The sequence below is a fragment of the Prunus persica genome, chromosome G5, assembly GCF_000346465.2.
Source record: "Prunus persica cultivar Lovell chromosome G5, Prunus_persica_NCBIv2, whole genome shotgun sequence".
Taxonomy (NCBI): domain Eukaryota; kingdom Viridiplantae; phylum Streptophyta; class Magnoliopsida; order Rosales; family Rosaceae; genus Prunus; species Prunus persica.
This window is the reverse complement of record NC_034013.1, coordinates 14,176,844-14,191,259: the sequence shown is the minus strand read 5'-3', so window position 1 is coordinate 14,191,259 and position 14,416 is coordinate 14,176,844. Positions and strand designations below refer to the sequence as shown.

General features: G+C 37.0%; 2 protein-coding genes across 2 annotated transcripts; both read left to right on the top strand.

The window, feature by feature from the left end:
• LOC18777768 (probable pectate lyase 18) lies at positions 742-2,946 on the top strand. Its single transcript, XM_007209123.2, has 4 exons — positions 742-975; positions 1,156-1,902; positions 2,016-2,154; positions 2,330-2,946. The coding sequence occupies exons 1-4, from the start codon at positions 842-844 to the stop codon at positions 2,549-2,551; spliced, it is 1,242 nt and encodes a 413-aa protein (XP_007209185.1). The 5' UTR covers positions 742-841; the 3' UTR covers positions 2,552-2,946.
• LOC18776062 (4-coumarate--CoA ligase-like 5) lies at positions 8,107-9,629 on the top strand. The gene is made up of 5 exons (XM_020564772.1): positions 8,107-8,128; positions 8,528-8,708; positions 8,828-8,893; positions 9,295-9,397; positions 9,504-9,629. Exons 1-5 carry the CDS (start codon positions 8,107-8,109, stop codon positions 9,627-9,629), a joined length of 498 nt encoding a protein of 165 aa, XP_020420361.1.

Genomic DNA, 14,416 nt, shown 5'->3' with positions numbered 1-14,416 from the left:
TTTCTCCCACTTATTTTTCCACCCCGTGTTGAGGTCTTCGTTTGTGTCACTGTCGTTGGCAACGTGAACTGCGACCAGGCTTTAATAATTCAAAGGGAATGCTTTTGGGTCTTACCTTAAATTGTGCATCGTCTTAAAGAGTAACCTACTCTACCGGCTTAACTTGATGCAGTGGAGAAATTAATAAGGATCGGGAAATCATTATTATAAAGCAGGTGTTTTCAACACATGCAGGTCAGGTGGGGCTTCTAGTATTATCAAAAGATTTTCAATCTCCATGTTTGACAAACGAGTCGTGTTCCAACGTATACTTTACATTTACATGTCTTGTAAAAATTTACGAATTTGTCACGAGATTAACAAGAAGAGTGTATCAATACGCATGTTCCTTTCGGAGCTTTACATTTTGTTTGAGCTTAGCTTGTTTTACTAACAAAAAAACAGAATCCTAACTACCCGAAACATAAAAAGAAATCAAATGAAAAGAAAAGTGAAGCAAGAAAGCAAACCAACATGCCCCCCACTGAGAGTAGAAAACAAGATATTGAGATGGGGTTAGTTTTCAATTTGGTTTTTGTTTTTTTTTATTTTTCTACCATTATTCAAGGCTTGCTTAACGGCAAAAACTACCAATTAGAATCCCGTAAAAAACTGAAATCACGAAGGCCTTGGGTCCCACATGTTTAGTTTAATCATGCTAATTAGCCCCTTTTAAAATCTCTTTATATACACCCTCCCTCCTCGTCTCTTTTCCATTCATCTCTCACAAACACACTTCCTTTTCTCCTCTCTGCTTTGCTACCCTAGTGCCTTGCACACCTAAAACACACACAAGGCCAAAATGGCGAGGCCCTCCTTAGGCCCCTCACCTCTCTCTCTCCTCAGCTTCCTCCTCTTCTGTCTCCTCACCCCAACCCTCATTGCCTCCAGACCACTGCAGCAAAACCCTGAATTGGTTGTACAAGATGTACAAAGGTAAGGCTCCACCAATAATTATTATGGTAGCTCTCAAGAACTAACTTGCATATTTATATTTATAACATCTCTTTTGTCACGGCATTGTGCCCGTCTTTTTGCATCCGAGTTCAATTCCTCTCCTCGTACATTAGACTACACTTGAAAAAATATGACATTTTTTCCTTGTTGGGGCTGCAGGAGCATCAATGACTCTGTTTCTAGGAGGAACTTGGGCTACTTGTCATGCGGGACTGGAAACCCCATTGATGATTGCTGGCGATGTGACCCAAATTGGGAGCAGAACAGGCAGAGGCTGGCAGATTGCGCAATTGGGTTTGGGAAAAATGCCATTGGTGGAAGAGATGGCAAGATTTACGTGGTCACGGATTCAGGGGATAACGACCCTGTAAACCCAAAGCCAGGGACTCTACGACATGCCGTTATTCAGGACGAGCCACTGTGGATCATCTTCCAGCGTGATATGACAATCCAACTGAAGGAAGAGCTGATCATGAACTCTTTCAAGACCATCGACGGTCGAGGAGCCAGCGTGCACATTGCTGGTGGGCCATGCATCACCGTCCAATTTGTGACCAACATTATCATTCATGGTCTGCACATACACGATTGCAAGCCGGGAGGGAATGCTATGGTGCGGTCCTCCCCAGAGCACTACGGGTGGAGGACTATATCCGACGGTGACGGTGTGTCCATCTTCGGTGGGAGCCACGTGTGGGTGGACCATTGCTCTTTGTCAAATTGCAAAGATGGGTTGGTTGATGCAATTCATGGGTCCACTGCCATAACAATTTCGAACAATTACATGACTCACCATGACAAAGTGATGTTGCTTGGGCATAGCGATTCTTATACCGAAGATAAGAACATGCAAGTCACCATAGCCTTCAATCACTTTGGAGAAGGTTTGGTCCAGAGAATGCCAAGGTAATTAAGAAGCTAATGTACCAATTAGAAAAGTAAAATTTAATTAATTGATGATGGTCCATGATTTTGATGTTGCTAAACTTTCAATTAATTTTTCTCTGTCACATTTGTAGATGTAGGCATGGATATTTCCATGTGGTGAACAATGACTACACCCATTGGGAGATGTATGCCATTGGAGGCAGTGCCAACCCTACAATCAATAGCCAAGGGAATAGATTTGCTGCACCAGATATCAGATTTAGCAAAGAGGTTTGAACCCAATTACTATAAATTCATTCGAGCGATGTTATTTGTACCATATTTATTAACCACAACTCTAATACAGGTGGGTCTCACATATATTAGTGGGGTCCATCTTTATTAGAAATGTGATTAGTAAATTTTATGATGGGTTCGGTTTATAATCTAGTGTAAACTTGTGCAGGTGACAAAACATGAGGATGCACCAGAAAGTGAATGGAGGAATTGGAATTGGAGGTCTGAAGGAGACTTGATGATAAATGGTGCATTTTTTACAGCATCAGGAGCTGGAGCTTCCTCAAGCTATGCAAGGGCTTCAAGCTTGGGGGCAAAGCCATCTTCTCTAGTGGGTTCAATAACCACAGCTTCTGGTGCACTTAGCTGCAGAAAGGGTTCTCGTTGCTGATCACATTTTTAGATTGTGACCTATTGCGAGGGACATTCTTAAAAAAAATTATATATAGGTTGGAGGGAAGTGAAATATGTGAGGAAAGAAAAAGGCTATGCAAAAATGGGTCAAATATATATGGCTCAAAAATTCTATAGGATCTCTTGCCTTTTTTCTTCCCTTCAATTCTTCTCTCTTTTTTACCCAATGTTTTGTACTTTTCCCTTTTTTTTCTTTTCCTTTATTTAGTCAATTTTCATGATGATTACAACCTCGGCCTGTTACTCTTAGGCAGCATTAGGGTTTCTGTTTGGGAATCTTGATGTACAAGAGAAAACAAGTGCGGAAGTGTTGATTATACTAAATTATCAATCTATTTCTAATATTGATGAAATAGCTCTGTCTTTCCTCCTTCTCTATCTGCATTGAACATTTTTTACGAGCCATACTAAGAATTCAAACATAAAAACTCGAGTGCACTGATAACTACTCTTAATGAGCTACAAATCTCTTTCCACTCAATTTGAAATTACCCAATTTTTCTATTTTGAATTGGTGCGGTAAGCCATGAACAATGCCCCAATAAGAAGCAACTTAGACCCAAAAGACAAAAGCAGCAGAATAACAGAATCCAATACTTGAATTTCAATAAGGACAAACAAACAGTCTCCCAGAATTTTTGACCGTGTGAGAGAGAGAGAGAGATACTGGCAGAGAGTGCACATCTACCAAGAAGATTACATACCAAAAGTTAAAACAGAGTACCACTACCAACAAAGTGAAAAAAAACCCTACCAGAATTGTCCCTTCCCGACAAATCATAAAAACATTTGGGTGGGACCAGATTTTGAATTTTAATTTAAGGGGACCTTGATTAGGCGCTAGGACTTCAAAAGCAGAAAGCACATGCAAGCCTTAAAACTGGACCTGCTTTTGATGGAGCTATTAGCCGTCTCTGCTTTTAGAATATAACTATTTAGGTTTAGCTACAAGTTACATACCAACTACGTCTTTGACAAAGTTGCCCGCTTCCATCTTTTTGGTTGCTGGGCTCAGTACCAAATCAGGGCAAGCCACGTCTAAAGCGAACACATGCTCACTGCAGTAGGGAACAAAAGTAGCCCTTTCTTCCTTCCTACGTTGATTTTGACTCCACGAGTTCTCACATGGGAAATGCATCAGGTGATAGATCTCTGCAGGTTTAGTTATGCAGCTTTTGCTTTGGACTTGGAGAGCTCCAATGGATTACTTGTTTATCTTTCTCACATCGAACGTCACATTAAAAACCTTATGAAACTTGTTTAATTATATTCACATGGCAAATATAAGTTAGATATAATATGTAACTTGATTTTAGATACATTTAATTAGTTACATTTTAAGAATAGTTGCATCATTCAACCTAATTCTACCATTGTAGGCATGGTCTAACACGTGAAACGGGTTTATGTGATGAGAAGCATGTAAACAGTGCATTTGTATACACGTATGATAGGTAAGTTTTTCTTCTTTCTTGCACTAAAAGTCGAGTTTGGATCTCATCCTTCCACTTCATGACAGTCAAATTTTTTTTTTAAAGAAAAAACTTAACAATTTTGAACTCGAGAATCATGTTAAGTTTGAATAATCCACAAACTTTAAGGGGCATGATTATGGATACATAACTTGTCTAATATCAGAGCAGGAATAGCCATCGATGATTTGAAGTTTGAGGGAGGGGGACCAAGGAATTATTCTCATATGAAATGCAATGTGGCAGACATTAGTGGAAAGAGACCTACTAGGAATATGAGTACGACTGAGACCAATAAACGAGCATTATCCCCAGAAACCCAGGCGTTGCTTTTTACTCACCTCATGCTCCACAGAATCACAACTAATTATGCCCAATGCGACCAGACGATTAGAAGTATGAACCAAAACGCAAATTGGTCAATGGTTTTGCGTAGAGGGCAAAGACTCATTTGAGTTTATTCGCAAGGAATTGAATATCGGCAAGTGACACATTTATGTCATAATGCGAATTGCTCCATCCAAATGCACCGTATGATCCTGTTTGGTGATTAGTATTGAATTGGATTGGATACTTCCTATATTTAAAGCATATTTAAGGAAGAAATGATTTTTTAATTTTTTTTATAATCAAGTTGAAAGTAGAAGATGGATTACTCATGAAGAAAATTTATCTCATTTAATCCCTATAAAATAATAGGATAACAACACCTTATAACTAATCCCTCTTAATCCCCCCAACATGGAAAGTCATTCACCCCTACCTTCATTTCCTCTTTCAATATACCTTAAATTTAGTGACTTTTCCAATCCAATCCAATACTAGTCACTAAATATGGCCTATGAGTATTTAACCGTGCTAATTTGACATCCATTTTTAATTCAACACAAGTTGAAAGCATGTGCTAATTTAAATTGTTTTCTATTTAGGAGATAAAAATGCTTATCTTGTACTAATGAACCTTAGTTACCATCATACGTAGATTAGGTTAGTTGGTTAAGGTGGTGAGCTCATCTTTTGACACCCAAGTTTGAATCTCAAAATACTTGTAAATTAGATCAATTTACCCCGTTTTTAGTTTTCAATCTTCAATTTTTCAGTTTTCATTTTTTTTTTTTATAAACTGAAACTCAAAAACTTGTATGGTAACTAGTTTCAATTTTCAAAAAAAATGAAAATTGAACAAAAGTTGTTTGGTAACTTATTTCATTTTTCAGTTATATGTGGAACTTGAAAATGGAATTTGTTGTGATTAAATTGTGAATTTGAGATCATAAAATGAAAGTGCATGTTACAAACAGTTCGTTGTATTTTTCAATGAATTTTTTAGAATTAGATTGGGTGAATTTTGGATTTGGAGGTCCCATGGCTGAACGCAAGAATCAAGCGGCCATATCCAAGTCGGGAGGTCCCAAATATCAAGTTTTGGTAATTGGAGTGCATTTCATATGTGGTGATGTAAAATTAGTGAATAAAAAAGAACGCAAAAAAAAAAAACTAAAAAACTAAAAAACTAAAAATTAAAAACACTTTCAAGTTGTTTTGAAAAATAAAGGTGATTTGACAACTAGTTTTCAGAACCCCTTATCATATTATCGCTTATATTCAATTTGATGAGTCATTCTACAGTGAGCGTCTATATAATTCTACTCGGTGTGATATGGATAGAGCCACCTGCAAGTTATATCGTAGCCCAATGCACAAAAGGAAGGTAAAGCCCATTGATATGAGGATCAAGCGATCAAGCTGGGCCATGAAGCTTCAGCAAATTCACAACTCAATACCTTATTAGGCTGAGAAAATCTTTTGTCCATAAAATCATATATAATTCATACTTCTCCGGTGTCTTTAGATGTGGGATTGTCAAATCTATTTTTGACAAAAAAAGAAAAGGAAAAACTCAATTAGAAACAGATTCAAAACATAACACCTTTGAATTTTTAAATTTTCACCTCATGTTTAGCACACAAGAGAAATGAAAAAAACAAAAACGGAAGAAACACGTAATTGGAAGATGAAAATAATTCTTAAATAATTTGTATGCATTTAAAAAGTATAGTCACTTGGGTATACTATTTAAATATTCGTATATATAAATTAGAAACAGTTCAAGAGATTAAGTTCAACATTGCTGTTGAATGCTTATACAGTTCGAGAAACTTCTACAATATTTTGAACTTAATCGCTTGAACTGTTTCTGATCTATTTGTTTTTAGTTGGTATTCAGGTTCAGATGAATCAATGTTGATTGTGCATGCATTATTGGAAGTTGCTTGACACCCACTCACTAGTACAATATCGCCTCCGACATGCAATTTTCGGCAAAGTCTTCAGGTGAACTTCACCAAAAGGTCAGTCATTCTAGAACTACAGCCTACTTGATTTTGCGTAAACGAGTATTGACTATAGTAACTCTACTCTTCCAGGAATTCGTATATTTCGTTTGTCAATGAATCTTCCATTGAAGCTGAGAGAAATAGAAGCCTACAAGTTTCAAAATCTCCTATTTATAGAGTATAGCCGCGCGGCTATACTGTTAAAATATTCCATTTATAGAGTATAGCCGCGCGGCCATACTTTTAAAATATTCTATTTATACTACCTTTAAATATTCTCTTGTGACTGCCATTTGTCTTGTTTGTATTTCTTACAACCTGAAAGTACGGCATTCGAAGGTTCTTGTTGGTGGATAGCTCCCTTATTTAATTTCTTTCCTTATCATTTTATGCTTGTGAGCTCTATGTTTCTACCTGAGTAATTCTACTGTTGGGGGATAAAAATTTGATGCAGATAGTTGAGTTTATGTAAAAATCAATTTTAGTTGAAAACAGAACCTGAAACTTAAATTAACAAAAACTTTTACTACAATTTACTGTCAGTTTCTCCCTTTGACTCATTCTGTATCTTGTACTTGGGTGAAGTTTTAGCTATCAATTATCAAACCTTGTTCAAGATTCTGCATTTAGCAAATTTTTCATCTGTAAGGGTGGGTTCCTACATAATACATTACTTGCTGAATATTACTTGTGGTGTAACAGATTTCCATACTCATATATCTTAATCTCCTTTCCCAAAATTGTTCTCTTTTCACTAGAGTTGTTGCTTCATGTATGGATCCAAAACCAAAAGCATATGATTTTTCTGTACTTATATTGTCATTCTAAATATAATCTTTCTTTCCCAAAATTTTTGTTGTAAAATTACATCTAGAGAGAGAGAGAGAGAAAGCTGAAATTGTCATTGATAATTAAGACAACTAGTCTGGAATGTGTAGATTAACAAGTGCCAGCAAACGTTTTGCAAACAAAAGAAGGAAAAAACAGAACGGAAGAAAACGAGTCTGGAATGGTAATATTTCTCAAACAATTCGTATATATTTATAGCGTACAGCCGGGCGGCTATACGTTTAAAATATTCTATTCATAGAGTACAGCCGCGCGGCTATACTTTTAAAAATATTCCATTTATAGCGTTAAAATATTCTATTTATAGAGTATAGCCGTTCGGCGATACGGTTCAAAATATTCTGTTTACAGAGTATAGCCGAACGGCTATACCGTTAAAATATTATATTTAAAGGGTGTAGCCGCGCGGCTCTACGTTTGTAATATTAACCCCCGTTCCCCTACATATTGGAGTCAGAAAATATAAAATATGAGCAGAGCCATACAGAGAAGATGAAATATAACCAAAAATATTGTGGCAAAACAGAGTAACCTACCAAGACCAACACACCAAGGTAAAATCTATCGATCCTTCAGAGCTAACTGCCAAGCCAACACTGGTTGCGTTCAAACTGTAGAAGATCTCAGAACCCTGGGCCTAACATAAAAGAAATAAACTATTACAACCCTTAATTATCAAGAAATCAAAAGCTATGAGGAACAAAAGTAATCACCACTAAGCACTCCCTTAAAATGTTCTAAAGAACCTTACAGAAAACAGAACCATAATTTAAAATTCAATCATACGTGTAAAAGACACCAAGATTTTAAAATTTCCAGAACCAGCAAGGAGTTGATCAACAGTCAGAACTTACAACTGACCTGGCATTCTGGCAATGCAGATGTCCAACCTTAATGGTAGATATGGGAACTTCATAAGGAGGATGAGAGGCCAAAACATGAGCCAGTTCTTTCAGTAAGCACTCCAATTGAAAGAGTCCTGACGAGCTGAGCTAAAATTGATCTCTATTAGATTTAGCACCCCATATATCATGATCCTCATCTAACCAGAATGCCCCGCATGGTAGGGTAGATTCTCACTCTCGGCAGATGTGTTTATTTTAACAACATCTTAAGATAATGAGACTTTGTCATGTCACAAGTGTCCTACATTGCAGAAATAGTTTATCTTAAGATAATTTATAAGTTTTCGGTGCCTTTTCTTACAAGTCGGTTAATATAGGAGCAAGTTCTAGCCATGAGTCAGGACACCATTACCTAATCTAACTGATCTTTGTAAAACCATTTGACTTACAGGTTATGTAGGATATGACAAGGCAACTGCTGAGACCTTGGACTCAGACGGGTGGTTGAAGACAGGTGATCACTCAGACGGGTGGTTGAAGATGGGTGATCTTTGTTTCTTTGATGATGAGGAGTTCCTCTACATAGTTGACAGGTTAAAGGAATTGATCAAGTACAACAAGGCCTATCAGGTGATTGCTAGAGAGATCCTTCGAGAGTTAAAGTCATAACGAAGACGGTTGTATAAGTATTTGATCAGTCCATTTGAGTAATGTGTGGTTTGGTCTCCCTATGTCTGGAACAAATTGCAGGTACACCAGCTGAGTTGGAACATATACTTCAATCCCATCCCGACATTGCCGATGCCGCTGTGATTCCGTATGTATCTAGTACTATGACATTCTTTGCTTGTGAAAAGCTAGTTTCTTTCCATGCTCTATGGCATCAATCTATCAATTGAAGACTTTAATCTCTTATTTGTCACTTTTGTTTTAGAAGTATTTAGCTAGGAAAAGAAACTGGTCCATAGAAAAACAAAAAACAAAAGAAATTCAAGAACTTATGAGATCATTGAAGAAAATTTTGACGGATATTTTGCCGATAAGTTTGCCTTTATGAGAAATCTGGTCTTTTGCCTCCACTTTCTTGCATAGTTAGTGGCATGGTTACATGGTAGAAGATCATAGTTTCTGAAAGAATTTGCAGTATATTTCATGTATCTGTTTACCTCCTCAAGGTATACTAGTTCTGATTTCTGCCCGTTGCTGTTTCTGAAGCAGGTATCCTGATGAAAAAGCAGGGCAGACTCCCATGGTCTATGTAGTTAGAAAGCCTAGAAGCAATATCAATGAGGCTGCAGTTATGGATTTTGTTGCAAAACAAGTATGCTCCTGAATACTTGTAAAAAAATCCAATTGATTCTTTTCATAATTAACATCCATACTTCCAAAGTTCCTGTTCTCACATTGAAGTTGGTTTCTTATTGTAGGTTGCACCCTACAAGAAGATTCGACATGTATCGTTTATCAACTCGATTCTGAAATCTCCGGCAGGAAAGATCTTGAGGAGGGAGCTCGTTAGCCATGCTCTATCTAGCCGTTCATCTAAATTATGATTTACTTCTTCAAACAAAGGAAAGCTTGCTGAGCATTGCATTCCAATTCAACATATCAACTTGTTCATGTTCTTTAGCATGTATACAAATGCAATCGATCCTGGAAGTCACAGTTACATAATGCAATCGAACTTGTTCATGTTCTTTAGCATGTATATATATTTTCCTTTTTGTTGCTGTTTGTATCAATCTTCTATTTACTGGTTTTCCCAAGAAATGATTCTTTCATACATGGATCTACCATGATACCTTTTGTCACATAAATTAAATGGCTATCAAAAGATTTGAGAACTAATTTCCTCATTTATCATAATAAGGTATCGACCCGCAGCTATGCTTTTAAATATTCTATTTATAGAATATAGATTTGTTTATGGGAAAATGGTTAATAATTTTCCTACAACTGAACTTCAACTTAATGGAAGAACAAGAAGCAATGAAATACCACATTACATTCCATTTGGACATTCTTCGATTGCACTAATCTGTGAGGCATGCCTGCTTTCTAATTTAAGCGTATAGCCGGGCGGCTCTATCGTTGAAATGTTATATTTCAAGCGTATAGCCGGCCGGCTAAACTGTAAAAACTTTACAAAGTATAATTGCCCAGCTATAATTTTAAAATGTTCTATTTGTAGAGGATAGCCGGTCGGCTATACTTTAAAAACTTTCTATTCAATGAGTATAGCCGAGCAGCGATACCTTAAAATATTCAATTTATAGAGTATAGCCGTGCGGCCAACGTTTAAAATATTCTACTCATAGGGTATTGCCGTTCGGCTATACTGTTTAAATATTCTATTTTAAGGGTACAGCCGCCCGGCTAGACATTTTAAATATTCTATTTAAAGGGGCATACCTGCAAGGAGTTGATCAATAGTCAGAACTTAGAACTGACCTGGCATTCTGGCAATGCAGATGTCTAATCTTAATGGTAGATATTGGAACTTCATAAGGAGAATGAGAGGCCAAAGCTTGAGCCAGTTCTTTAATACTAGTAATGTTCAGGCTTGAAAAGCACTGTCTGAAATATTCAAGGATTAATATATCTTCTTTGAAGGAGTGATCCTTTTCAAAGAAGATATATAGTAGTTGAGAATGAAGTAATTCCCAAGGTATGATCTAATAATACTCACTTTTTTAAGGGTTTATTTTTATATATATGTTTTTTTATGTGAACAGGTTATGGATAGGCTTCTAAAACTACCTCAACATCCTCAAGTACTTCAGACAGGTAATGTATTTTTAATACTTATAGTTCATCTGTCATGGATGGTTCAGCTGAGCGTTCGTTGCATCTAGTTGAGCCTTAAGGTAAACTATATCTTCTGCATCTTCTGACGTTGCGTGATCAATCTAGTACCTCATTCTGTTGATTATCTGAACATCTACTGAACTCTCTTCTGCAGTAAGGTCATTACTGAACTTCCACCTGACCATGCTAAGAGAGCTTTGGAGGCCTTGTGCTTGGCCGTCGTTACTCCTTTACAGGTGTGTAATTCATTTCCAGAAGAAAGTGTACATATAAGTTCTTCTGTGGGTGATGATACTGAATTAATGCTGTCAACAACCAGGAAGTTGTCAGCCAAGGCCCAGACACATTAAATAGCAAGCCTGCTCGTGTTTTAACAGTTCACATTGATCGATTTAGGTATATCTTTAGGTGCGTACGTATGATCAATATCTTGTTGTTATGCCTCTTATTTCTTTTTATTTTGTTCAGATGTGCTAAACATGCTAGTAAATATCAATTCCAGATATGTGATTCAACTGTGATACCTGTCTTTTTGCCCGCAGCATCTTGTTTGGTCTTCAAAACTTTTCCTTTTTCCTTATTTGATAAGAGGAAGAATTTGTATCAATAGTGTTCTGTTTCCTTGTCGTTGGTGGTTCGGTGTGAGCCATATGAATGTTTTGCTCTGGCAATGCTGTTTTATTCAAAACTTTCTCATCTTATCATTGTCCTTCTGGAAATGACGAAGTTAAAAGAATCTGTCACTAGGCTTATTGCCACAACCACAAGAAGCTGTCTGATATAAGAAAGATGTGTGAGGCATGCCTGCTTTTTATGTAAAGAGTATAGCCGCCCGGCTATACTGTTAAAATATTCTATTCAAAGAGTATAGCTTTAAAATATCTACTTAAAGGGTATAGCTGCGCGGCTATGTATTTCTTACAACCTCAGAAAGTATGGCATACGGAGGTTCTTGTTCGTGGATAGGTATCATGGTTATAAGCTTCGGTACTGTGATGAATATATACAGAAGATCAATGTGAGTTTGGCAATACCCATAGCTCCCTTATTTAATTTCTTTCCTATTCATTTTATGGTTGTGAGAGCTTCATGTTTCTACCTGACTCGAGTAATTCTACTGTTGGGGGATAAAATCAAATTTGATGCAGATAGTTGAGTTGATGTAAAAATCAATTTTAGTTGAAAACAGAAGCTGAAACTTAAATTAACAAATCTTTTTAGTACAAGTTACTGTCAGTTTCTCCCTTTGACTCATTCTGTATTCTGCACTTGGGTGGATGTGTTAACTACTTTGGTAGGAAAGTTTATCTACCTATTCTCGTGGTTGTCTCACACTCATTGATTATTGGGAACAACTTGTTTCCATTATTTATTATAGCTAATACAGCAGTGAGATCATAATTTTGTATATCCCAATTTTATAGAGTCTAACCGCACCGCTACACTTTTAAAATATTCTATTTAGCCGCGCGGCATCCGGGCTATATCAAGTTATGTTTCAGCAGTCGCAGTTGAAGTAATGCCCAAGGTATGATGTTGTCCAAATTTCTTTTCTACATCAATTCGAATTTTACTATTGTCCTTCACAGTAGTTATGGATAGGCTTCTGAACCTCAATATCCTCAACGACTTCAGGCAGGGTCTAGCCGAACGGCTATACTCTTTAAAGATTCGTGTAGGCTATACGCTTCAACTATTTGAGGGTATAGCCGCCCGGCTATACTTTTAAAATATTCTGTTTATTGAAATATTATATCATAATTAAAACCCCAGTTCCCTACATATTGGAGTCAGAAAATATAAAATTATGAGCAGAGCTATACAGAGAAGATGAAATATAACCAAAAATATTGTGGCAAAACAGAGTAGCCTACCAAGACCAACACACCAAGGTAAATCTATGGATGCTTCAGAGCTAACTGCCAAGCCAACAATGGTTGCGTTCAAACTGCATAAAAGTTCCAGAACCTGCAAGGAGTTGATCAACAGTCATGAGCCACACTGCTTTCAATAAGAACTCCAATTGAAAGAGTCCTGACGAGCTGAATTGATCCTCATCTAACCAGAATGCCCCGCATGGTAGATTCTTATTCTCGGAAGATAGCCCCTTGGATCTTGCATCAAACAGTACGTGGCTACTAGCTACGGTGGAACCCCTGCCCTTGGATTCATAAGAAATCATTATCATTTTTAATTTTTCTTCAGGTGCATGCCATAAATGCTTGTTAATAACATGCTTAGCTATGCAAAGGTTTGCATTATTCTCTTCTAACTTCTGAGAAAGACACCACATAGCAAAGTTTCGTATCCCATTAGGTCAGCTCAGGTATTTGAGAAGTATAAAATAAAAATAGTTTCGTTTGCCTGAAAAACGACAGTTAGCACGCCAGTACCGACCTCACTGGCACTCGAAAACGTGTCGTCTGCTCTAAACGCAAGCGGTGATCGCCGACTTCCTGGACACGTGTGAGGAAATAAGACCTGTCGTTTCAGTGGGCCCAAATACGGCGCTAATTGATGGCTAATTTTGCACCCGACTTAATTAAACTAATATCTTGATGTATTTATTTATTTATTTTTGCAGTGAAGATGGGCTGTTGACACGTGTAAGTATACGTGGATATTAGTTTGTGATCGGAGCAGGTGAGATGGAAAGGATGAGGACGGGCACGTCGGATTGAGTCATCCTCTCCCTACGGCGAAAGGCCGCTTATTATAATTTGGCCTTCTGGTTTTTTAAGTCCGGCCTTATTGGGTTTGTTCGTAGAGTGCCAAGTGGGTATTGTGGGCTAAACCTTACACGTCAGATCGAAAATATTATCTATATAATCTTGGATAATCACTAAAATAAAAAAAGCAAGTTCCCAAGTTGGCAGGGGTAGAGATGGAAATATTGTTATTAGCTAGCAAATGATGGATGCTTCCCACACGCACAATTTACTTTGGACATTTCCGTCAACCAAGTAATAATACAAATTAAGGTAAAAGTCAAGGTAAAAATGTAAAGAAATATATAAGCATAGAGGCCCCGTTTGGTTCATGAAAAAGGGGGTTTTGAGATAGGAAATTAATTACTTTTTCATATTTGGTAAGTCCATGCATGGGAAATAGTTGCCTAGTACATGGGAAAGTATGAGGAAAGTGAAGCCCTCCTCTCAATTTAGGTTTTGTTTTCCCTTATTATAGGAAAGTTTGAGAAAATGAGCCAACATTCAATGCACATCTTTCCCGACATTATCAAACGTGGAAAATGAATCTTCCATTTCCCATCCCTCAGGAAATGACATGGGAAGTAATTTCCCCTTAAATCTGTTCAGTGAACCAAACGAGATCAAAGTGTATAAGAAAACAATATTTTTTTCTATATTCATTTTTAAGATAAGCAATTAGGGTTGGGTACAGCCTTGTTCGGCCCATTCTAGCCCTCAAATTGCCAAAAGAAAATATTATCAAAATCTATACCATGTCTACTCTTTTGGTAACATATATTTTCTTTGATCAATTTATAATCACACAATAAGAGCCTACATAA